We start from the raw sequence: 25,034 nt of genomic DNA on the forward strand, positions 1-25,034 counted from the left end.
GAGTCTGAGCTCAGTCTATTCTTGGTGAATGTTCCCCAAGCGCATCCCAATGTGCATTCCCAATTCATCCATAAATGCAATGTTCCTTTCCACATCGTGATGAGCTCCGCAGCATGATCCAGTTGTCTTCGTTGCTTGAATGCTGACCGTAAGTCTCGAGGATTGTTTTCTCGACGGCATGTTTTACATGAAAAGAAGAAAAGCAAATCAGAGTCAGAGCTTCCCTCCCTCCAATGAAATTACTGTTGCACATGCTTTATGCTCTGCAGTATAGGCCAATGAATCACTTAGTACCCACCTCAGCTGTAGGAGTCAGGATGACGTAACTGCCCCTATCTCGTGATGGTTCAATGCTGCTCTCAGGGAAAACATGAATGATGTGAGGGTGCTGGAAAAAGAAGCACATTTCTTTTGGACTATGAACATAAAGCAGGCCATTTAGCCCAGCTGTTCCCTGCTAGTGGTTATGCTACTCGTGCGTCTTCCCATCCATTCCCATTTAATCCTGCCTACTACTATCAGCATCATCTTCCATTTCTTTCACTCTTATCTACCTTTGCCTTAAAGCAACACTGAGGATGGAGAACTGTGTGGCTGCACTCCCACCTCACAGTTGTGTACGCAGCAAGAGCATTCACATTTGTGCTACCACTGGACACGGCTTGCTTGTTTTCTTTTAGTGCTCAGTCTCTTCTTGCTGAATGTTCCCCAAGTGCTTGACCCCTTTGGACGCCTTCTCTGCTTGACAGGCAGCAGCTGGCAATTGCGGAGTCTCACAAGGCTCTGCATGGTTGTTTCAAGGGCGGATGGGGAAACATGTGGCTGTGTGTCCACGTGCACTGCTTGGATGGGTGCAGGAACAGGTGACTGTGTAACTGAACAGCAAGGAAGAGTGGACCGCAGGTGGGGGAAGTGGAGCTTTGAACAGGCAGGCGTATGTATGGTCCATCAGATCATTAAGCCAGGGGGGTGAAACGCTCAGGATCCATGGACTGATGTCCCAGCGCGTGGCCACCTCCATCCGAAGGTGCTTCCGGGCAATTGTTGGGCAAATTAATTGGCTCCATCTCATCAGCCAGTCCTTGTGTTTATGGCGCAATGCACAGAAAAAGGCACTCCCCTTTCCGCTCCGCTGCTCCCCCCTCCTCTCCCGACCTCCCTTCCCTTCCTCCTTTCCCCCCCTCCCTTCCCTCCTTCTCCCACCCTCCCTTCCTTCCCTCCTTTCCCCCCCTCACCCCCGATCTCCCTTCCCCCCGTCCCTCCCTTCCCTCCCCTCCTTTCCCCCCTCCCCCCGACTCTCCCTTCGCCCCCCCGTCCCTCCCTCCCTTCCCCCCTACCTTCCTCTTTTCCTTCTTCCCCCCCTTCCCTCCCTTGAAATGTATTTTCAGAGCAACTTACCTTGGAACAATCTCCTCTATCTTAATAAAAATGAAGCAAATGTCCAAAATGACTAAATAATTGAGATAAAATGCCCGACGAAACCTCTCCTCCTTCCATTTTCAAAAACTCGCCCCGAAGCTTTCGGAAGATTGACGCACATGTGCACACGGTCTCGGGCCCTCTGCGCATGCGCTGCGGTCCCGGATTGCCAGGACCAGTTTGCGCATGCGCAAAGGCCAACCTGGCGTGTTCCCCGAGGAAGATGTCGGTACGCGATGACGTCACCTGCGCCATGCGCAAACTGGTCCTGGCAATCCGGACCGCAGCGCATGCGCAGAGGGCCCGAGACCGTGTGCGCATGTGCGCACCGCGGCGCATTCTGATGACGTAGCGTTGTCATCAATCACTTTGTATTAATTTTGTAAAATGAACACTGATTTTCTACTTGCTGGGAAGAAGAGAAGGTCTGTTCCAAGGCTGCCAGACACTTAGCTGAAACACATTTGCATACTAACAAACAGTGCTTGTGGAGAGACAAAAGGACCATTCCCTGACACATTCAACCCACAATGAATTTTGATCACCAGACATTGAAGGTATAAGGAAGAGCATTCCAGAGACTGCTAAGGTGATAAAATCCACAAAAGCCATACTGGTTTAAACCAGCTGGTCACATGGCTAACTGGCTGTTCCAGGGTTTTCTGAACTAGCCTCGGAGAGTTTGAACTCTGAAAGACTGTTTGCCCCCTGGATTGAGAAGACCTCTCCTGTCTCCTCCCATCTCTTTCTCACAAGCCTCTGGACCCACTGAGGACACATGAACTTCAAGAGAGAAGTCTCCTACATCGAGCAAGGTTTAAGAAGAATACTGGGCCCCAACAAAAAGGAAGACCTATCTACAATCAAGGACTTTACAGCGAGCTCGAACAACAGTAACCAAAACCATCTTCATATATTGCCTCAAACCTTTCCACTTTATTTCTTCTGCTCTCTTCTGTCTCTATCTGCATGTGGGTATCGCGTATAGCATGCTACCGTGGATGCGTCTCGTATCCATATGCATTGACCGAATTAGAGTTTAAGTTTAATAAAGTTCAACCTTTTTCTTTTAAATCTAAGAAAAACCGTTTGACTAGTTTCTTTGCCTTATAACTGGAAGTTAGTGAACAAGGATTCACTAAGGGGGAGGTAAAATAAAAAAGTGTGTGTTTAAAATTAAACCCTGTTGTGGTAAGACTAGATGAAGGCTGAGAGGGAACCCTAGACTCCTTTTTTATCCGGGTGTCGTAACAATACGGATCAGCCACGATCTCAAAGAATGACAGGAGAGGCTCGAGGGAGTGAGGGACAAGAGGCCTACTCCTGTTCCTATCTGGTAAAACTGCTGCATCTAAATGTCAATAAAATTAGAAACCATATTAAAGTCTGGGTAGATTCTTGACCTAATTGACTTCAGCGAGCAAACCCTACATAAGTATAACAGTGTAGCAGTTTTTTTTATTGACAGTCTCTGGATCAAATGTCCTCTGTAACTAAACACTTGCCAGAAAAAGGTTCACTCCAGATCATAGGGTACATGAGGTCCATTTATGGGAGTGTCTAATGACAATGAACCTGAGACAATATTCAACAAAAATCTGAAGATGGTTATACTCATTAACTAGCAAAGCCAGAGGTAAACCAATACAGTTTCCAACCTTAAAATTCAATTTCAGTTTCCACACATAAACAATCTGTGCTGATATCACCACATGAGAACTTGCGAATCTTGGTTCTAATGAATAGGCCACTCTTTGGATAGTATTAAACCTTGAATTCCCACAAACTCCAGCACCTGGGACCTGGAAGGGCACGGCCAATATGCAGCAGTGTTGTCAGCAACAAAATGTGAATATTCACAAAGGATCTGAAAGAGCTCCTGAGTGTGGTTAATGTAACAACATAAAAAAGGTAGTTTTGGGTACAGCGTTACCATTGTCTCTTGTCACAGATAGACTTTTGTTAGTAAGAGTATCTAGGGGTATGAAAAAAAGAGCGGGAAAATGGTGCTGAAGTTTGAATCAGCCATGTGATTGAATTGTGTAACAAGCTCAAAGGGCTGAAAGGCCTCTTGTTTTTGAAGAGGAAATTCCAATAGCTTTTTCCAAATTTTGGTATAAAGTTAAATTTGCCTTCCCCAGGAGATTATGTGGTGGGTTGAGGTGTTGTGGTGGTTGGTGGGGAGGTAACGAGGGTGACAATGCAAGGCAGTTAATGGACCAATTGGTTTGCTCCTGTGCTTCATTTCTATATGTGCATAATATAAATTAGCTAGAACAGAATATAGTGTCCTACATTAACTCACCTCTTCAAAAAGTGCTTTATCAATCGTGCTTAAACTGTAAGACTCAGCATTAGTCTGGTTCCTCACTTTGTTGGGTGAAATATTCTTTTTTTTACAGCTCCTGGAAATCGAGAGTAAGTAGAATCAATGTGGCTGACAGAGACGGACAGGCGGCACAGGCAGCGCAGGCGAGAGGTGGCACAGGCAGCACGGGCGAGAGATGGCACATGTAGCGCGGGCAAGAGGCGGCACAGGCAGCGCGGGCGAGAGGCGGCACAGGCAGCGCGGGAGAGAGGCGGCACAGGCAGCGCGGGCGAGAGGCAGCACAAATGTGCGGGCAAGAGGCGGCACAGGCAGCAAGGCGGCACAGGCAGCGCGGGCGAAAGGCGGCACAGGCAGCAAGGAGGCACAGGCAGCGCGGGCGAGAGGCAGCACAGGCAGCGCGGGCAGTATGGGCAAGAGATGGAGAGGCAGTACAGGCAGTACAAGCAGTATGGGTAAGAGATGGAGAGGCAGTACAGGCAGTACAAGCAGTATGGGTAAGAGATGGAGAGGCAGTACGGGCAGTGTGGGTAAGAGATGGAGAGGCAGTATGGGCAGTGTGGGTAAGAGATGGAGAGGCAGTACGGGCAGTGTGGGTAAGAGATGGGGAGGCAGTACAGGCCGTGTGGGTAAGAGATGGGGGGGCAGTACAGGCAGTGTGGGTAAGAGATGGAGAGGCAGTACAGGCAGTGTGGGCAAGAGATGGAGAGGCAGTACAGGCAGTGTGGGTAAGAGATGGAGAGGCAGTAAAGGCAGTGTGGGTAAGAGATGGGGAGGCAGTACAGGCTGTGTGGGTAAGAGATGGGGGGGCAGTACAGGCAGTGTGGGTAAGAGATGGAGAGGCAGTACAGGCTGTGTGGGTAAGAGATGGGGGGGCAGTACAGGCAGTGTGGGTAAGAAATGGGGGGGCAGTACAGGCAGTGTGGGTAAGAGATGGGGGGGCAGTACAGGCAGTGTGGGCAAGAGATGGAGAGGCAGTACAGGCAGTGTGGGTAAGAGATGGGGGGGCAGTACAGGCAGTGTGCGTAAGAGATGGAGAGGCAGTACAGGCAGTGTGCGTAAGAGATGGAGAGGCAGTACAGGCAGTGTGGGTAAGAGATGGAGAGGCAGTACAGGCTGTGTGGGTAAGAGATGGGGGGGCAGTACAGGCTGTGTGGGTAAGAGATGGGGGGGCAGTACAGGCAGTGTGGGTAAGAGATGGAGGGGCAGTACAGGCAGTGTGGGTAAGAGATGGAGAGGCAGTACAGGCAGTGTGGGTAAGAGATGGAGAGGCAGTACAGGCAGTGTGGGTAAGAGATGGGGGGGGCAGTACAGGCAGTGTGGGTAAGAGATGGAGAGGCAGTACAGGCAGTGTGGGTAAGAGATGGAGAGGCAGTACAGGCAGTGTGGGTAAGAGATGGGGGAGCAGTACAGGCAGTGTGGGTAAGAGATGGAGAGGCAGTACAGGCAGTGTGGGTAAGAGATGGAGAGGCAGTACAGGCAGTGTGGGCAAGAGATGGGGGGGCAGTACAGGCAGTGTGGGTAAGAGATGGAGAGGCAGTACAGGCAGTGTGGGCAAGAGATGGAGAGGCAGTACAGGCTGTGTGGGCAAGAGATGGAGAGGCAGTACAAGCAGTGTGGGCAAGAGATGGGGGGGAAGTACAGGCAGTGTGGGTAAGAGATGGAGAGGCAGTACAGGCAGTGTGGGCAAGAGATGGGGGGGCAGTACAGGCAGTGTGGGTAAGAGATGGAGAGGCAGTACAGGCAGTGTGGGTAAGAGATGGAGAGGCAGTACAGGCTGTGTGGGTAAGAGATGGGGGGCAGTACAGGCAGTGCGGGTAAGAGATGGAGAGGCAGTACAGGCAGTGTGGGTAAGAGATGGGGGGGCAGTACAGGCAGTGTGGGTAAGAGATGGAGAGGCAGTACAGGCAGTGTGGGCAAGAGATGGAGAGGCAGTACAGGCTGTGTGGGTAAGAGATGGGGGGGCAGTACAGGCAGTGTGCGTAAGAGATGGAGAGGCAGTACAGGCAGTGTGCGTAAGAGATGGAGAGGCAGTACAGGCAGTGTGGGTAAGAGATGGAGAGGCAGTACAGGCTGTGTGGGTAAGAGATGGAGAGGCAGTACAGGCTGTGTGGGTAAGAGATGGGGGGGCAGTACAGGCTGTGTGGGTAAGAGATGGGGGGGCAGTACAGGCAGTGTGGGTAAGAGATGGAGGGGCAGTACAGGCAGTGTGGGTAAGAGATGGAGAGGCAGTACAGGCAGTGTGGGTAAGAGATGGAGAGGCAGTACAGGCAGTGTGGGTAAGAGATGGAGAGGCAGTACAGGCAGTGTGGGTAAGAGATGGAGAGGCAGTACAGGCAGTGTGGGTAAGAGATGGAGAGATGGTACAGGCAGCGACAGTAAGAGATGGAGAAACAGTTACAGGTAGCGTGGTGTGTCATGCTCGGTCGGAGCCACAATGAAATAAACAATGAACTGGATGAAATTCGAAATAAAAAGGCAACTGTTGAACTGAACCACAAGAAAATGGACACTTTGTACTGTGGACAAAAAGTAGAGGTCAGGTGACCCATCTGTACTGTCAATAAACACATCCGTCTGTTGAGGATGAAGCTCGTTAATCTCGTCTGAATTAGCTCTGTGGAAAACCCATTGAAATTGTGAAAGGGCACCATTACATTTTGATGACTCCTCTCTACAGGAATGGAACTAACAAAGGTTCTGTAAACAGACTGACTCGATATCCTAAACCAAGATGAATAGGTGTGAAGTAGCACCATTGTACAGAATAGTCTCGATACAGACTCCAACAGATAGTAATGATTTCCAAATCCAGGACCATTGTGTGAATACACCAGGGGAGAGGGCCCTTTGTCACCTGACAGAGACTCAAATGTGATGGATTTTTACCTTAAAAGGTGGCTCCCTGGAGAGGGAGGGGAGGGGGGAAGACAGCAAAAGTCACTTTCCAGAAAAAAGGGAAGGAAGATGCCCTGCTGATACTATATTTCAACTTGCTGCAGCAGAGAACTTAGAAGGTGACCACCGCTTCCAGACTGAAGTTTTAATCACCAAAAATCTACAACACCTCAGCAAGTTCACAATTGCCAACATTCAAGCCTGAACCTTTGAAAAGACTTTACTCCCAGGAAGGTTCAACAGCACAGGCAGCATGGGTGAGAGAGAGAGACACAATATCAGCAGTGAGTGAGAGAAACAGTACAGGCAGTGAGTGAGGGAATGAGAGAGAGAGAGAGAGAGAGAGTGAGAGAGAGTACAGGCAGTGAGTGAGACAGAGAGAGAGATGGAGAGACAGTACAGGCAGTGAGTGAGAGAGAGAGAGAAACAGTACAGGCAGTGAGTGAGAGAGAGAGAGACAGTACAGGCAGTGAGTGAGAGAGAGAGAGAAACAGTACAGGCAGTGAGTGAGAGAGAGAGACAGTGCAGGCAGTGAGTGAGAGAGAGAGAAACAGTACAGGCAGTGAGTGAGTGAGAGACAGAGAGAGAGAGACAGTGCAGGCAGTGAGTGAGAGAGAGACAGTGCAGGCAGTGAGTAAGAGACAGAGAGTGTACAGGCAGTGAGAGAGAGAGACAGTACAGGCAGTGAGTGAGTGAGTGAGACATAGTACAGGCAGTGAGAGAGAGACAGACAGTACAGGCAGTGAGTGAGAGAGAGAGAGAGAGAGAGTGTACATGCAGTGAGTGAGAGAGAGAGAGAGTGTACATGCAGTGAGTGAGAGAGAGAGAGAGAGAGTACATGCAGTGAGTGAGAGAGAGAGAGAGAGAGAGAGAGAGAGAGAGAGAGAGAGAGAGAGAGAAAGTACAGGCAGTGAGTGAGACAGAGAGAGAGATGGAGAGACAGTACAGGCAGTGAGTGAGAGAGAGAGAGAAACAGTACAGGCAGTGAGTGAGAGAGAGAGAGACAGTACAGGCAGTGAGTGAGAGAGAGAGAGAAACAGTACAGGCAGTGAGTGAGAGAGAGAGACAGTGCAGGCAGTGAGTGAGAGAGAGAGAAACAGTACAGGCAGTGAGTGAGTGAGAGACAGAGAGAGAGAGACAGTGCAGGCAGTGAGTGAGAGAGAGACAGTGCAGGCAGTGAGTAAGAGACAGAGAGTGTACAGGCAGTGAGAGAGAGAGACAGTACAGGCAGTGAGTGAGTGAGTGAGACATAGTACAGGCAGTGAGAGAGAGACAGACAGTACAGGCAGTGAGTGAGAGAGAGAGTGTACATGCAGTGAGTGAGAGAGAGAGAGAGTGTACATGCAGTGAGTGAGAGAGAGAGAGAGTGTACATGCAGTGAGTGAGAGAGAGAGAGAGAGAGAGAGAGAGAGAGAGAGAGAGAGAGAGAGAGAGAGAGAGAGAGAGAGAGAGAGAGAGAGAAAGTACAGGCAGTGAGTGAGAGAGGGAGAGAGAGAGTGTACAGGCAGAGAGAGAGAGAGAGAGAGAGAGAGTACAGGCAGTGAGTGAGAGAGAGAAAGAAGGTACAGGCAGTGAGTGAGAGATGGAGAGACAGTACAGGCAGTGAATGAGTGAGAGACAGAGAGAGAGAGAGAGAGTACAGGCAGTGAGAGAGAGAGAGAGAGAGAGTGTACAGGCAGTGAGAGAGACACAGTACAGGCAGTGAGTGAGAGAGAGACACAGTACAGGCAGTGAGTGAGAGAGAGAGAGAGAAACAGTACAGGCAGTGAGTGAGAGAGAGAGAGAGAGAGAGTACAGGCAGTGAGAGAGAGAGAGTACAGGCAGTGAGAGAGAGAGACAGTACAGGCAGTCAGTGAGAGAGAGAAAGACAGTACAGGCAGTGAGTGAGTGAGAGACAGAGAGAGAGAGAGAAACTACATGCAGTGAGTGAGAGAGAGAGTGTGTGTACAGGCAGTGAGTGAGAGAGAGAGAGTGTACATGCAGTGAGTGAGAGAGAGTACAGGCAGTGAGTGACAGAGAGAGAGTGTACAGGCAATGAGTGAGAGAGAGATAGTACAGACAGTAAGTGAGAGAGAGACAGTACAGGCAGTGAGAGAGAGAGTACAGGCAGTGAGAGAGAGAGAGAGAGAGAGAGAGACAGTCAGTCAGTACAGGCAGTGAGTGGTGAGAGAGAGAGTACAGGCAGTGAGTGGGAGAGAGAGAGAGTACAGGCAATGAGAGAGAGAGAGAGAGTACAGGCAATGAGTGAGAGAGAGAGAGAGAGAGTGAGTGTACAGGCAGTGAGAGAGAGAGAGAGACAGTAGAGGCAGTGAGTGAGAGAGAGAAAGACAGTACAGGCAGTGAGTGAGTGAGAGACAGAGAGAGAGAGAGAAACTACATGCAGTGAGTGAAAGAGAGAGTGTGTGTACAGGCAGTGAGTGAGAGAGAGTGTACATGCAGTGAGTGAGAGAGAGTGTACATGCAGTGAGTGAGAGAGAGTACAGGCAGTGAGTGACAGAGTGTACATGCAGTGAGTGAGAGAGAGTACAGGCAGTGAGTGACAGAGTGTACATGCAGTGAGTGAGAGAGAGTACAGGCAGTGAGTGAGAGAGAGAGACAGACAGACAGACAGACAGACAGTACAGGCAGTGTGAGAGAGAGAGAGGCAGTACAGGCAGTGAGTGGGAAAGAGAGTGAGTACAGGCAATGAGTGAGAGAGAGATAGTACAGAAAGTAAGTGAGAGAGAGACACGGTACAGGCAGTGAGTGAGAGAGAGAGAGAGAAACAGTACAGGCAGTGAGTGAGAGAGAGAGAGAGAGTACAGGCAGTGAGAGAGAGAGAGAGAGTACAGGCAGTGAGAGAGAGAGAGAGTACAGGCAGTGAGTGAGAGAGAGAAAGACAGTACAGGCAGTGAGTGAGTGACAGAGAGAGAGAGAGAGAGAGAAACTACATGCAGTGAGTGAGAGTGTGTGTGTACAGGCAGTGAGTGAGAGAGAGAGAGAGTGAGAGAGAGTGTACATGCAGTGAGTGAGAGAGAGATAGTGCAGACAGTAAGTGAGAGAGAGACAGTACAGGCAGTGAGAGAGAGAGTACATGCAGTGAGTGAGAGAGAGTACAGGCAGTGAGTGAGTGAGAGAGAGAGAGAGACAGACAGTACAGGCAGTGTGAGAGAGAGAGAGAGGCAGTACAGGCAGTGAGTGGGGGAGAGAGAGAGTACAGGCAGTGAGTGGGGGAGAGAGAGAGTACAGGCAGTGAGTGGGAGAGAGAGAGAGAGAGTACAGGCAATGAGTGACAGAGAGATAGTACAGACAGTAAGTGAGAGAGAGACACAGTACAGGCAGTGAGTGAGAGAGAGAGAGTGTACAGGCAATGAGTGAGAGAGAGATAATACAGACAGTAAGTGAGAGAGAGACAGTACAGGCAGTGAGTGAGAGAGAGAGAGAGACAGACAGACAGTACAGGCAGTGTGAGAGAGAGAGAGAGAGTACAGGCAATGAGTGACAGAGAGATAGTACAGACAGTAAGTGAGAGAGAGACACAGTACAGGCAGTGAGTGAGAGAGAGAGAGAGTACAGGCAGTGAGAGAGAGAGACAGTACAGGCAGTCAGTGAGAGAGAGAAAGACAGTACAGGCAGTGAGTGAGTGAGAGACAGAGAGAGAGAGAAACTACATGCAGTGAGTGAAAGAGCGAGTGTGAGAGAGAGAGAGAGAGAGAGAGTACATGCAGTGAGTGAGAGAGAGTACAGGCAGTGAGTGAGAGAGAGAGAGACAGAGACAGTACAGGCAGTGTGAGAGAGAGAGGGGGGCAGTACAGGCAGTGAGTGGGGGAGAGAGAGAGTACAGGCAGTGAGTGGGAGAGAGAGAGAGTACAGGCAGTGAGTGAGTGTGAGAGAGAGACAGTACAGGCAGTGAGTGAGTGAGAGAGAGACAGTACAGGCAGTGAGAGAGAGACAGACAGTACAGGCAGTCAGTGAGAGAGAGAGAGAGAGAGAGAGAGAGAGAGAGTGTTTGTACAGGCAGTGAGAGAGAGAGAGAGAGAGAGAGAGAGAGAGAGAGAGTGAGAGAGTGAGAGAGAGAGAGAGTGAGAGAGAGAGAGAGAGAGAGAGAATCTACATGCAGTGAGTGAAAGAGAGAGAGTGAGTACATGCAGTGAGTGAGAGAGAGTGAGAGAGAGAGACAGACAGTACAGGCAGTGAGTGAGAGAGAGAGACAGACAGTACAGGCAGTGAGTGAGTGAGTGAGTGAGTGAGTGAGGTGAGTGAGGTGAGTGGTGAGTGTGAGGTGAGTGTGAGTGAGACAGTACAGGCAGTGAGTGGGGGAGAGAGAGAGTACAGGCAGTGAGTGGGAGAGAGAGAGAGAGAGAGTACAGGCAGTGAGTGAGTGAGAGAGAGAGACAGTACAGGCAGTGAGTGAGTGAGAGAGACAGTACAGGCAGTGAGTGAGTGAGAGAGACAGTACAGGCAGTGAGAGAGAGACAGACAGACAGTACAGGCAGTCAGTGAAAGAAAGAGAGAGAGAGAGAGAGAGAGAGAGAGTGTGTACAGGCAGTGAGAGAGAGAGAGAGAGAGAGAGAGAGAGTGTACAGGCAGTGAGAGAGAGAGTGAGAGAGAGAGAGAGAGAGAATCTACATGCAGTGAGTGAAAGAGAGAGAGTGAGTACATGCAGTGAGTGAGAGAGACAGACAGTACAGGCAGTGAGTGAGAGAGAGAGACAGACAGTACAGGCAGTGAGTGAGTGAGTGAGTGAGTGAGTGAGTGAGTGAGTGAGTGAGTGAGTGAGTGAGTGAGTGAGTGAGTGAGTGAGTGAGTGAGAGTGAGTGAGTACAGGCAGTGAGAGAGAGTGTGTGTCCAGGCAGTGAGTGAGAGAGAGGCAGTACAGGCAGTGAGAGAGAGAGAGGCAGTACAGGCAGTGAGTGAGAGAGAGGCAGTACAGGCAGTGAGAGAGAGAGAGGCAGTACAGGCAGTGAGTGAGAGAGAGGCAGTACAGGCAGTGAGTGAGAGAGAGGCAGTACAGGCAGTGAGTGAGAGAGTACGTGCAGTGAGTGAGAGAGTACGTGCAGTGAGAGAGAGAGAGAGAGCGAGTGAGAGTATGTGCAGTGAGTGAGGTAGAGAGAGTGTACAGGCAATGAGTGAGAGAGACACAGTACAGACAGTAAGTGAGAGAGAGAGAGAGAGAGAGAGAGAGAGAGAGAGAGAGAGAGAGAGAGAGAGAGAGAGAAAGACAGTACAGGCAGTGAGTGAGAGAGGGAGGCAGTGAGTTAGAGAGAGAGAGAGAGAGATAGATAGAGATGGAGACAGTACAGGCTTTTTGCTCAAATTACGCATGCACAGAGGGTTACGCTGTTGTATGAAAGTGTGAGTGTTTCCTGGGCAGTGTGCACTGACATGCATGCCCTGTGCTGCCTGGGCAGTGTGCATTAACTTGCATGCTCTGTGCTGCCTGGGCAGTGTGCACTGACCTGCATGCTCTGTGCTGCCTGGGCAGCGTGCATTAACCTGCATGCCCTGTGCTGCCTGGGCAGCGTGCATTAACCTGCATGCTCTGTGCTGCCTGGGCAGCGTGCTTTAACCTGCATGCCCTGTGCTGCCTGGGCAGCGTGCATTAACCTGCATGCTCTGTGCTGCCTGGGCAGCGTGCATTAACCTGCATGCTCTGTGCTGCTTGGGCAGCGTGCATTAACCTGCATGCCCTGTGCTGCCTGGGCAGTGTGCATTAACCTGCATGCTCTGTGCTGCCTGGGCAGCGTGCATTAACCTGCATGCTCTGTGCTGCCTGGGCAGCGTGCATTAACCTGCATGCTCTGTGCTGCCTGGGCAGTGTGCACTGACCTACATGCTCTGTGCTGCCTGGGCAGCGTGCATTAACCTGCATGCTCTGTGCTGCCTGGGCAGTGTGCACTGACCTGCATGCTCTGTGCTGCCTGGGCAGCGTGCATTAACCTGAATGCTCTGTGCTGCCTGGGCAGTGTGCACTGACCTGCATGCTCTGTGCTGCCTGGGCAGTGTGCACTGACCTGCATGCTCTGTGCTGCCTGGGCAGTGTGCACTGACCTGCATGCTCTGTGCTGCCTGGGCAGTGTGCATTGACCTGCATGCCCTGTGCTGCCTGGGCAGCGTGCATTAACCTGCATGCTCTGTGCTGCCTGGGCAGCGTGCTTTAACCTGCATGCCCTGTGCTGCCTGGGCAGCGTGCATTAACCTGCATGCTCTGTGCTGCCTGGGCAGCGTGCTTTAACCTGCATGCCCTGTGCTGCCTGGGCAGCGTGCATTAACCTGCATGCTCTGTGCTGCCTGGGCAGTGTGCACTGACCTGCATGCTCTGTGCTGCCTGGGCAGTGTGCATTAACCTGCATGCTCTGTGCTGCCTGGGCAGTGTGCACTGACCTGCATGCCCTGTGCTGCCTGGGCAGTGTGCATTAACTTGCATGCCCTGTGCTGCCTGGGCAGTGTGCACTGACCTGCATGCCCTGTACTGCCTGGGCAGTGTGCATTAACTTGCATGCCCTGTGCTGCCTGGGCAGTGTGCATTAACTTGCATGCCCTGTGCTGCCTGGGCAGTGTGCATTAACCTGCATGCCCTGTGCTGCCTGGGCAGTGTGCACTGACCTGCATGCCCTGTGCTGCCTGGGCAGTGTGCATTAACCTGCATGCCCTGTGCTGCCTGGGCAGTGTGCATTAACTTGCATGCCCTGTGCTGCTTGGGCAGCGTGCATTAACCTGCATGCCCTGTGCTGCCTGGGCAGTGTGCATTAAACTGCATGCCCTGTGTTGCCTGGGCAGTGTGCACTGACCTGCATGCCCTGTGCTGCCTGGGCAGTGTGCACTGACCTGCATGCCCTGTGCTGCCTGGGCAGTGTGCATTAACCTGCATGCCCTGTGCTGCCTGGGCAGTGTGCATTAACCTGCATGCCCTGTGCTGCCTGGGCAGTGTGCACTGACCTGCATGCTCTGTGCTGCCTGGGCAGTGTGCATTAACCTGCATGCCCTGTGCTGCCTGGGCAGTGTGCATTGACCTGCATGCACTGTGCTGCCTGGGCAGTGTGCACTGACCTGCATGCCCTGTGCTGCCTGGGCAGTGTGCACTGACCTGCATGCCCTGTGCTGCCTGGGTAGTGTGCATTGACCTGCATGCCCTGTGCTGCCTGGGCAGTGTGCACTGACCTGCATGCTCTGTGCTGCCTGGGCAGTGTGCACTGACCTGCATGCCCTGTGCTGCCTGGGTAGTGTGCATTGACCTGCATGCCCTGTGCTGCCTGGGCAGTGTGCACTGACCTGCATGCTCTGTGCTGCCTGGGCAGTGTGCATTGACCTGCATGCCCTGTGCTGCCTGGGCAGTGTGCATTGACCTGCATGCCCTGTGCTGCCTGGGCAGTGTGCACTGACCTGCATGCTCTGTGCTGCCTGGGCAGTGTGCACTGACCTGCATGCCCTGTGCTGCCTGGGCAGTGTGCACTGACCTGCATGCTCTGTGCTGCCTGGGCAGTGTGCACTGACCTGCATGCCCTGTGCTGCCTGGGCAGTGTGCATTGACCTGCATGCTCTGTGCTGCCTGGGCAGTGTGCATTGACCTGCATGCCCTGTGCTGCCTGGGCAGTGTGCATTGACCTGCATGCTCTGTGCTGCCTGGGCAGTGTGCATTGACCTGCATGCCCTGTGCTGCCTGGGCAGTGTGCATTGACCTGCATGCTCTGTGCTGCCTGGGCAGTGTGCACTGACCTGCATGCTCTGTGCTGCCTGGGCAGTGTGCATTGACCTGCATGCTCTGTGCTGCCTGGGCAGTGTGCACTGACCTGCATGCCCTGTGCTGCCTGGGCAGTGTGCACTGACCTGCATGCTCTGTGCTGCCTGGGCAGTGTGCACTGACCTGCATGCTCTGTGCTGCCTGGGCAGTGTGCACTGACCTGCATGCTCTGTGCTGCCTGGGCAGTGTGCACCTGGAAATGGGAGTGGAAGCTGTGGTGAGTGATGAGCATCATGGCATTGTGCTCAAAGGCCTGGATGGCTACATGCCAAAATCAACATCATCTGGACTTTGCCAATTCTTGTGATGTGGAAGAATTCTCTTATCATTCTGTTTCTTGCCCGATGGAGAAGTGGGAACAGTGTTTACCCTGATGATAAACTCCATGAATTTGTACACTGCAGCCTGGATGATGTTTTGGGCCTGCCCTGCGTCCATCTGGATGGACCCAAAACACAAATGTTGGGGCAGCTGTGGATGTTAGTGGTGGCCCCCAGACACAATAGCACTGGTTAAGACTGTCTGCTAGTCATAGAGTCGTAGAGCATAGAACCAAGCCCTTCGGCCCACCGCGTCCATAATGCCTATCTATACTCATCCCACCTGCCTGCATTAATTCCATATCCCTCTATGCTTTGCTCATTCAAGTACCTGTCCAGATGACTCTTAAATGTCGCTACTGTTCCTGCCTCCACCACCTCCTCAGGCAGCTCATTCCAGATACCCACTATTCTTTGTGTGAAAAATTTACCCCTTTGATCCCCTTTAAACCTCCTCCCTCTCACCTTAAATCTATGCCCTCCAGTTTTAGTCACCCCTACCATGGGAAACAGACTCTGGCTATCTACCCTATCTGTGCCTCTCATAATTTTACATACTTCTATCATGTCCCCTCTCAGCCTCCTTCGCTCCAGGGAAAACAGACCCAGCCTATCCAATCTCTCTTTATAACTCAAGCCCTCCAAACCAGACAACATCCTTGTGAATCTTTCCTGCACCCTCTCTAGCTCGATCACATCTTTCCTGTAGTGGGGCGACCAGAACTGCACACAGTACTCCAAATGCGGCCTAACGAACGTCATGTACAACTGTAACATGACGTCCCAACTCGTGTACTCAATGCCTCGGCCGATGAAGGCAAGCATGCCATATGCCTTCTTCACCACCCTGTCTACCTGTGTTGCCACTTTCAGGGAACTATGGACTTGCACCCCAAGGTCTCTCTGCTCAACAACACTCCCCAGGGCCCTGCCATTCACTGTATATGTCCTGCCCTGGTTTAACTTCCCAAAATGCATCACTTCACACTTGTCTGCGTTAAATTCCATTTGCCACTCCCTTTCCCACTTTCCCAGTTGATTTGTATCCTGTTGTAACCTTAGACAACCTTCTTCACTGTCCACTATACCACCAATTTTGGTGTCATCTGCTAACTTACTAATCATGCCCCTTACATTTACATCCAAGTCATTAATATATATGACAGAGGGCCCAGCACTGATCCCTGCGGCACAACACTGGTCACTGGCCTCCAATCTGAAAAACAACTCACCACTACCACCCTCCGCCTCCTATCACCAAGCCAATTTTGTATCCAATTTGCTAGCTCACCCTGGATCCCATGTGTTCGAACCTTCTGGACCAGCCTACCATGCGGGACCTTGTCAAAGGCCTCGCTAAAGTCCATGCAGACAACATCCATCGCCCTACCCTCGTCAATCTTCTTGGTCACCTCCTCGTAAAACTCAATCAAATTCGTGAGACATGATTTCCCACGCACAAAGCCATGCTGACTATCCCTAATCAGACCATGCCTTTCCAGATGCATATAAATCCTGTCTCTCAGAATCCCTTCCAATAACTTTCCCACCACTGATGTAAGGCTTCGGTGTTCCCTCCCTTGAACTCACTAGCTTCCATGACCTTCTCCACAGTAAATACGGACGAGAAGTATTCATTTAAGACCTCGCCCATTTCCCATGGCTTCACACATAGATTGCCACACTGATCCTTAAGGGGACCTACTCTCTCCCTAGCTGCCCTTTTACTCTTAATATACTTAGAGAATCTTTTAGGATTCTCCTTCATCTTATCTGCCAGGGAAATCTCATGGCCCCTTTTTTCCCTCCTAATTTCCTTCTTAAATGTACTCCTACATCCCCTATACTCCTCGAGGGACTCGCTCGATCCCAGCTGCCTGTACCTGACGTATGCAAGGCTTTTTGCGAGGAGCAGCTTGACAGAACAAGGTGCGGAGCGGACATACAGCTGAGCGGTCAATTTCAGTAAGTTACAAGTTAATCCCCTTTTGTTTCGGAGGACCAGGGGACTGCTGGGTAAGGGAAAACTATTTATTTGGGCAGTGGCAGTACCCGAGACACTACACGTGTAGTGTCTCCCACCCACCCTCCTCCTCTAACCAAAAAAAAAGGACTCTGGTGTGTTGATAAGGTAAGCTTTTTGTTTAAAAAGTTCAGTCCGTCGGATTGCTAAGCGAACAAGTTTTGACTTTTTTTTTTCGTTTGGTTTTTCAGTAGATTTGTTGGGAATCCAGAATAGTGGGAATGGAGGTCAAGGCAGTTGTATGTTCCTCTTGCAGAATGTGGGAGGTAGGGGTCGCCAAGAGTGTCCCTGCTGACTGCATCTGCGGGAAGTGCACCCAACTCCAGCTCCTCGAGAACCGCGTTAGGGAACTGGAGCTGGAGCTGGATGAACTTCGGATCATTCGGGAGGCGGAGGGGATTATTGACAGGAGTTATAGGGAGGCAGTCACACCTCAGGTAAAAGAAGTAGGTAGATGGGTTACCGTCAGGGGAAGGAAAGGGAACCAGCAGGCAGTGCAGGGATCCCCTGTGGCCGTTTCCCTCAACAACAGGTATACCGTTTTGGATACTGTTGGGGGGGACGACTTACCAGGGGTAAGCAATGGGGTGCAGGTCTCTGGCACAGAGTCTGTCCCTGTTGCTCAGAAGGGAAAGGGGAAGAGGAGCAGAGCATTAGTCATTGTGGACTCCATAGTTAGGGGAACAGATAGGAGGTTCTGTGGGAACGAGAGAGACTCACGGTTGGTGTGTTGCCTCCCAGGTGCCAGGGTACGTGATGTCTCTGATCGTGTTTTTGGGATCCTTAAAGGGGAGGGGGAGCACCCCCAAGTCGTGGTCCACATAGGCACCAACGACATAGGTAGGAAGAGAGATGGGGATGTAAGGCAGAAATTCAGGGAGCTAGGGTGGAAGCTTAGAGCGAGAACAACCAGAGTTGTTATCTCTGGGCTGTTGCCCGTGCCACGTGCTAGCGAAGAGAGGAATAGGGAGAGAGAGGAGTTGAACACGTGGCTGCAGGGATGGTGTAGGAGGGAGGGTTTTGGTTTCCTGGATAATTGGGGCTCTTTCTGGGGTAGGTGGGACCTCTACAAACAGGATGGTCTTCACCTGAACCAGAGGGGTACCAATATCCTGGGGGGGAGATTTGTTAGTGCTCTTCGGGGGAGTTTAAACTAAATCAGCAGGGGAATGGGAACCTAAATTGTAGTTCCAGTGTACAGGCTGTTGAGAGTAGTGAGGTAGGGGATAAGGTTACAGGGACGCAAGAGGGCACTGGCAAGCAAGAACTTGGTTTAAAGTGTGTCTACTTCAACGCCAGGAGCATCCGGAATAAGGTGGGTGAGCTTGCAGCATGGGTTGGTACCTGGGATCCTGATGTTGTGGCCATTTCAGAGACATGGGTAGAGCAGGGGCAGGAATGGATGTTGCAGGTTCCGGTATTTAGATGTTTCAGTAAGAACAGAGAAGAGGGTAAAAGAGGGGGGTGTGTGGCATTGTTAATCAAGGAAAGTATTACAGCGGCAGAAAGGACGTTTGAGGACTCGTCTACTGAGGTAGTATGGGCCGAGGTTAGAAACAGGAGAGGAGAGGTCACCCTGTTGGGAGTTTTCTATAGACCTCCGAATAGTTCCAGAGATGTAGAGGAAAGGATAGCGAAGATGATTCTCGACAGGAGCGAGAGTAACAGGGTAGTGGTTATGGGGGACTTTAACTTTCCAAATATTGACTGGAAATACTATAGTTCGAGTACTTTAGATGGGTCAGTTTTTGTCCAGTGTGTGCAGGAGGGTTTTCTGACACAGTATGTGGACAGGCCAACCAGGGGCGATGCCACATTGGATTTGGTACTGGGTAATGAACCCGGCCAGGTGTTCGATTTAGATGTAGGTGAGCACTTTGGCGATAGTGATCACAATTCGGTTAGGTTTACCTTAGCGATGGGCAGGGACAGGTATATACCGCAGGGCAAGAATTATAGCTGGGGGAAAGGAAATTATGACGCGATTAGGCAAGATTTAGGATGTGTAGGATGGGGAAGGAAACTGCAGGGGATGGGCACAAACGAAATGTGGAGCTTATTCAAGGAGCAGCTAATGCGTGTCCTTGATAAGTATGTACCTGTCAGGCAGGGAGGAAGTTGTCGAGCGAGGGAGCCGTGGTTTACTCAAGAAGTTGAAGCGCTTGTCAAGAGGAAGAGGGCGGCTTATGTTAGGATGAGGCGTGAAGGCTCAGTTAGGGCGCTTGAGAGTTACAAGCTAGCCAGGAAGGATCTAAAGGGAGGGCTAAGAAGAGCAAGGAGAGGACACGAGAAGTCATTGGCGGATAGGATCAAAGAAAACCCTAAGGCTTTCTATAGGTATATCAGGAATAAAAGAATGATAAGAGTTAGAACAGGGCCAATCAAGGATAGCAGTGGGAAGTTGTGTGCGGAATCAGAGGAGATAGGGGAAGCGTTAAATGAATATTTTTCGTCAGTATTTACAGTAGAGAAAGAAAATGTTGCCGATGTGATTACTGAGATACAGCCTACTAGGCTAGATGGGATTGAGATTCACAAGGAGGAGGTGTTAGCAATTTTGGAAAGAGTGAAAATAGATAAGTCTCCTGGGCCAGATGGGATTTATCCTAGGATTCTCTGGGAAGCCAGGGAGGAGATTGCAGAGCCGTTGTTGTTGATCTTTATGTCGTCATTGTCGACAGGAGTAGTGCCGGAGGACTGGAGGATAGCAAATGTTGTCCCCTTGTTCAATAAGGGGAGTAGAGACAGCCCTGGTAATTATAGACCTGTGAGCCTTACTTCGGTTGTGGGTAAAATGTTGGAAAGGGTTATAAGAGATAGGATTTATAATCATCTTGAAAAGAATAAGTTCATTTGCGATAGTCAGCACGGTTTTGTGAAAGGTAGGTCGTGCCTCACAAACCTTATTGAGTTTTTCGAGAAGGTGACCAAACAGGTGGATGAGGGTAAAGCCGTGGATGTGGTGTATATGGATTTCAGTAAGGCGTTTGATAAGGTTCCCCGTGGTAGGCTATTGCAGAAAATACGGAAGTATGGGGTTGAAGGCGATTTAGAGCTTTGGATCAGAAATTGGCTAGCTGAAAGAAGACAGAGGGTGGTGGTTGATGGCAAATGTTCATCCTGGAGTTTAGTTACTAGTGGTGTACCGCAAGGTTCTGTTTTGGGGCCACTGCTGTTTGTCATTTTTATAAATGACCTGGATGAGGGTGTAGAAGGGTGGGTTAGTAAATTTGCGGATGACATGAAGGTCGGTGGAGTTGTGGATAGTGTCGAAGGGTGTTGTAGGGTACAGAGGGACATAGATAGGCTGCAGAGCTGGGCTGAGAGATGACAAATGGAGTTTAATGCGGAGAAGTGTGAGGTGATTCACTTTGGAAGGAGTAACAGCAATGCAGAGTACTGGGCTAATGGGAAGATTCTTGGTAGTGTAGATGAGCAGAGAGATCTTGGTGTCCAGGTACATAAATCCCTGAAAGTTGCTACCCAGGTTAATAGGGCTGTTAAGAAGGCATATGGTGTGTTAGCTTTTATTAGTATGGGGATCGAGTTTCGGAGCCACGAGGTCATGATGCAGCTGTACAAAACTCTGGTGAGGCCGCACCTTGAGTATTGCGTGCAGTTCTGGTCACCGCATTATAGGAAGGATGTGGAAGCTTTGGAAAGGGTGTAGAGGAGATTTACTAGGATGTTGCCTGGTATGGAAGGAAGGTCTTACGAGGAAAGGCTGAGGGACTTGGGGTTGTTTTCGTTGGAGAGAAGGAGGAGGAGAGGTGACTTAATAGAGACATACAAGATAATCAGAGGGTTAGATAGGGTGGATAGTGAGAGACTTTTTCCTCGGATGATGATGGCAAACACGAGGGGACATAGCTTTAAGTTGAGGGGTGAAAGATATAGGACAGATGTCAGAGGTAGTTCCTTTACGCAGAGAGTAGTAGGGGCGTGGAACGCCCTGCCTGCAACAGTAGTAGACTCGCCAACTTTAAGGGCATTTAAGTGGTCATTGGATAGACATATGGATGAAAATGGAATAGTGTAGGTCAGATGATCGGCGCAACATCGAGGGCCGAAGGGCCTGTACTGCGCTGTAATGTTCTAATGCCTCCTTCTTTGTCCTGACCAGACCCTCAATATCCCTCATCAACCAATGTTCCCTAAACTTGCCAGCCTTGCCCTTCCATCTAACAGGAACATGCTGGCCCTGAACTCTTCCTATCTCATTTTTAAAAGCCTCCCACTTGCCAGACGTCCCTTTACCTGTAAACAGCCTCTCCCATTCAACTTTTGAGAGTTCCTATCTGATGCCATCGAAATTAGCCTTCCCCCAATTTAGGACTTCAACCTGAGGACCAGTCCTATCCTTTTCCATAACTATCTTGAAGCTAATAGAGTTATGGTCACTGGTCCCAAAGTGCTCCCCCACTGACACATCAACCACCTGCCCATCCTCATTTCCTAAGAGGAGGTCGAGTGTAGCCCCATCTCTAGTAGGGCCATCCACATACTGCTTCAGAAAACTATCCTGGACACACTTAACAAATTCTTCCCCATCTGATCCCTTAGCACTCAGGCAGTCCCAGTCAATATTAGGGAAGTTAAAATCACCTGCTATTACAACCCTATAATTCCTACACCTATCTGTGATTTCCCTACATATATGCTCCTCCAATTCCCTCTGACTATTGGGGGGCCTATAGTATAATCCCATCAAAGTGATCACCCCTTTCTTATTTCTAAGTTCTACCCATATGGCCTCGCTGGACATTCCCCCCGGGATATCCTCTCTAGGTACTGCCGTGATGTCCTCCCTAATCAATAGTGCAAATCCCCCTCCTCTCTTACCTCCACCTCTCACACCGGAAAGATCGGTTCCCCCGGAACATTGAGCTGCCAGTCCTGCCCATCCCTCAACCACGTTTCCGTAATAGCTATAATATCGCAATCCCATGTACCGATCCATGCTCTGAGTTCATCTGCCTTACCTGTAAGGCTTCTTGCATGAAAGTAAATGCAGTTTAGCCTACCAGACCTTCCACGCTCCCTGTCCTGCCCCTGCCCAGCCTGCCTACTGGACTTGCTTGCTTTATACCTCTACATTTGCCTCAACTATCTCATCTGAGAGACTACTACTTTGGGTCCCACCCCCCTGCAAGACTCTCCCGAGTAGAGCTGGCAAACCTCCCCGCAAGGATATTGGTTCCCCTCCAGTTTAGATGCAACCTGTCCTTCTTGTACAGGTCACCTCTGAACCAGAAGAGATCCCAATGATCCAAGTAGCTGAAGCCCTCCCACCTACACCAGCTCTTCAGCCATGCATTCATTTTCCTAATCCTCCTATCCCTACCCTCACTAGCACGTGGCACAGGGAGTAATCCTGAGATTACAGCCCTAGAAGTTCTGCTTTTTAACCTTCTACCTAATTCCCTATATTCACTTTGCAGGACCACATCTCTTTTCCTGCCTATGTCGTTAGTACCAATATGGACCACGACCTCTGGCTGCTCACCCTCCCCTTTCAGAATGTCCTGCAGCCGCTCCGAGACATCCTTGACCCTAGCACCAGGGAGGCAACATACCATCCTGGAGTCTCGTTTGTGGCCACAGAAACACCTATCTGCACCCCTTACGATAGAATCCCCTATCACTGTAGCTCTTCCAACCCTTTTCCTCCCCTGCTGTTGGCTGTTGCTGCTTTCCCCTGGGAGGTCAGGGACACTGGAAGCATCCCTGCTTTCTCACATAGCGCAGGAGGAACATATCACGGGGCTGAGCTCTCCTGCCATGACTTATCCTTAGATTAATTATTTACTCCCTTAATTAAAAAATACTAATTATAATAGGGGCCTTGTTCTACCCACTTCAATCTAAAATTCTTTAAAAAAAAAACCACTTTAGTAGTACTCACCTTATCTCCAGAGTAGTCATCTCCACTACTTGCCTGCCCATCCCAGCCTGCATAGCAGTCCATTCCTGACAGGCCCAGGTATCTGTAAGCACAGCTTTGTGGAGAATGGTAGGTGCTTGCAGAGCTATTGTGCAGAGGAACCTCCCCAGTAACTCTTCATTCATCCTCCAGTAATAACTCAGGGGTAGAGGAACACTGACTGCTGGAACCATTTTCAAAACTTTAGGCATAGCAATCGAAGTTTAAACAATTCATTTTTAAGAATGTGCAGAATGTGACCGGGCTTTAACCTCAGTGATAAAGGTGGGAGTGGGGGCGGTGGGGAGAATGGATGGTGTGATCAGCTGTTTGTATTCTGAAGTTACACAGGACTTCATTATCATACTGATTATGGAATTGGAGCTCTATATCAATTGCGAGCGAGCAAAGTCCATCTGAGTAAAAAGTCCCCCAGGAAAGAGTGGCTTAGTGGCAATGGTCACTGAGCTAGTGATCCAGAGGCCCAAGCTAATCACCTGGGGATATGGGTTCAAACCCCACCTTGGTATCTGATGGAATTTAATTTCAATTAATTAATAAACATCTGGAATTGAAAGCTAGTATCAGTAATGGTGCCACCTCCCTTCCCCCCCACCCCCATCCACACTCCTCCCCGGCACCGGATTGAGAGACTGGCGGCTGCTGATCTCTGATTGTTCCAGGTCCCGTTTACCGGGTGGTGGTGGCACCCTTCCACCGCCTTTGTTCGGCGGATTGTTCCATCTGTTGACTTTTTTTTATTAAAATAAAACCACCCAGTTTGTATATTGTCATAAAAAGCCATCTAGTTCACTAATCTCCTTTGGGAAGGAAATCTGCTGTCCTTACCTGGTCTGTGACTCCAGACCCACTGCAATGTGGTTGACTCTTAAATGGCCCAGCAAGCCACTCAGCCGTCAAGGGAAATTAGGTTTGGGCAACAAATGCTGGCCTTGCCAGGCATGCCCACGTCTCATGAAAGAACTAAACAAAATCCGTACCCAGAGTTGGCTTCAAGAAGACGTGTCACCATGCTATTTCCTGGCACCTCCCTTTGGCCAGGAAATGTACCTTGAATCTCCTCGTTAAATTCTCTCTGTGCTGTCTTCTGCCTGAATGTGACTGGAGTTTACACAAACCTGGTTGAATTCCCAGCTGATGATCCTTTCTTGACAATTGGTTTGCTGCTCGTATTGTGGAGTCCACTGGCTTCCCAGGTATCACTGGTCAGGGTCAGAAACGCCTGGTGCGGCAATCGATCAGGACCCATTTTATAACACTCTGTAAAGACAGGTACAGGAAAGAATCAACACTCAGAAATCAAAACACCTCACAACCCAGTGACAGGCCTCCCCCACATCATCTACAGAGCTTTACAAGAGTGCTGTAAGGGACATTGCCCAGTGCCTCTCTTGTCGGTTGCCCCACTCCTTTTGTTGTGGCTATGCCTTCAACTGCCTAGGCCCTAAACTTGAATTCCCCTCCCTAAACCTATCCCCCTCTGCAACATCTTCAAGATGCTCCTGAAAACCTACCTTTTTGGCCAGGTTTTTGTTCATCTATCCATTTGTGGCTTTGTGTCAAATTTTGACAGATAATGCTCCGTGAAACATTGTGAGATCTTTTACTCCATAAAAGGTGCTATGTAAATACCAGTTGTTGTTAGCATTGTGCCTTTTGGTGTTACAAGTACCACTTTCTCCTCTTGAGATTTCAGGCGACAGTTATTTTAGGAACAAAGGGATTAGCAACCGTCATGTTTAACCTGTTCTTAACCTGTACTGCTTAAATGAAACTGTGCAGGTTATGGCCTGCTGCAGTTCACATAAGGTGTTATTTTTAAAGTAGAATGCTTTCGGGAATGATGCAGTTATGCTTGTGAATAGTTATACTTTGCATGTATATTAATGCATTATATTAGGATTAAGTTGAGTAGTGTTTGCCTGGAATCATGTTGTTACGTGAAATATATATTCATATACTGTACTGGAAAGATGCTGAAAGACAGTGTCTATCAGACAAAGGCAGAGATGGTTTTGAGATAAAGAAGGATGTCTGATGACTGCCCCTCACTATTTCAATGAGAGAGAGACTCAAAGTAACAATAACTGATAGAATTGCAGGCCTCATGAGGATGGAGATGTAAATAAAAGGTATTCAGAGGCTATTCATAACTGGAATATTGATGGGGAAATCAAACATTCCCCATTGTGTGACAATTACTTAGCTCACCATCTATAGAGACCATGTATGGAAGGTGAGGTCATACCTGATCAATTGAAGGGTTAAGTTGGAATATGACTTAATGTGGAATGAAGAAACCCTCGATGGGGAATAAAAGAAAGATTCTGAGAAACATCAGTGTGCATCGAGAAGTAGCAAAGAAAGAAGATCGACTTCAATCA

The 25,034-nt window shown here is 49.9% G+C and overlaps 1 protein-coding gene across 1 annotated transcript in view; it reads right to left on the reverse strand.

Annotated features, from left to right (window-relative positions):
- Window positions 1-23,840, reverse strand: part of LOC137377995 (uncharacterized) — a 94,246-nt gene extending 70,406 nt beyond the window's left edge. The window contains exons 1-3 of the mRNA XM_068048020.1: window positions 23,769-23,840; window positions 22,612-22,813; window positions 3,725-3,824 (exon numbers count right to left, since the gene is read on the reverse strand). Coding sequence (XP_067904121.1) covers window positions 3,725-3,824; window positions 22,612-22,775 — 264 coding nt within the window. The 5' untranslated portion in view covers window positions 22,776-22,813; window positions 23,769-23,840. The remainder of the gene's footprint in view (window positions 1-3,724; window positions 3,825-22,611; window positions 22,814-23,768) is intronic.
- Window positions 23,841-25,034: the final 1,194 nt, after the last annotated feature.

Source organism: Heterodontus francisci, chromosome 16 (assembly GCF_036365525.1).
Source record: "Heterodontus francisci isolate sHetFra1 chromosome 16, sHetFra1.hap1, whole genome shotgun sequence".
Lineage (NCBI taxonomy): Eukaryota > Metazoa > Chordata > Chondrichthyes > Heterodontiformes > Heterodontidae > Heterodontus > Heterodontus francisci.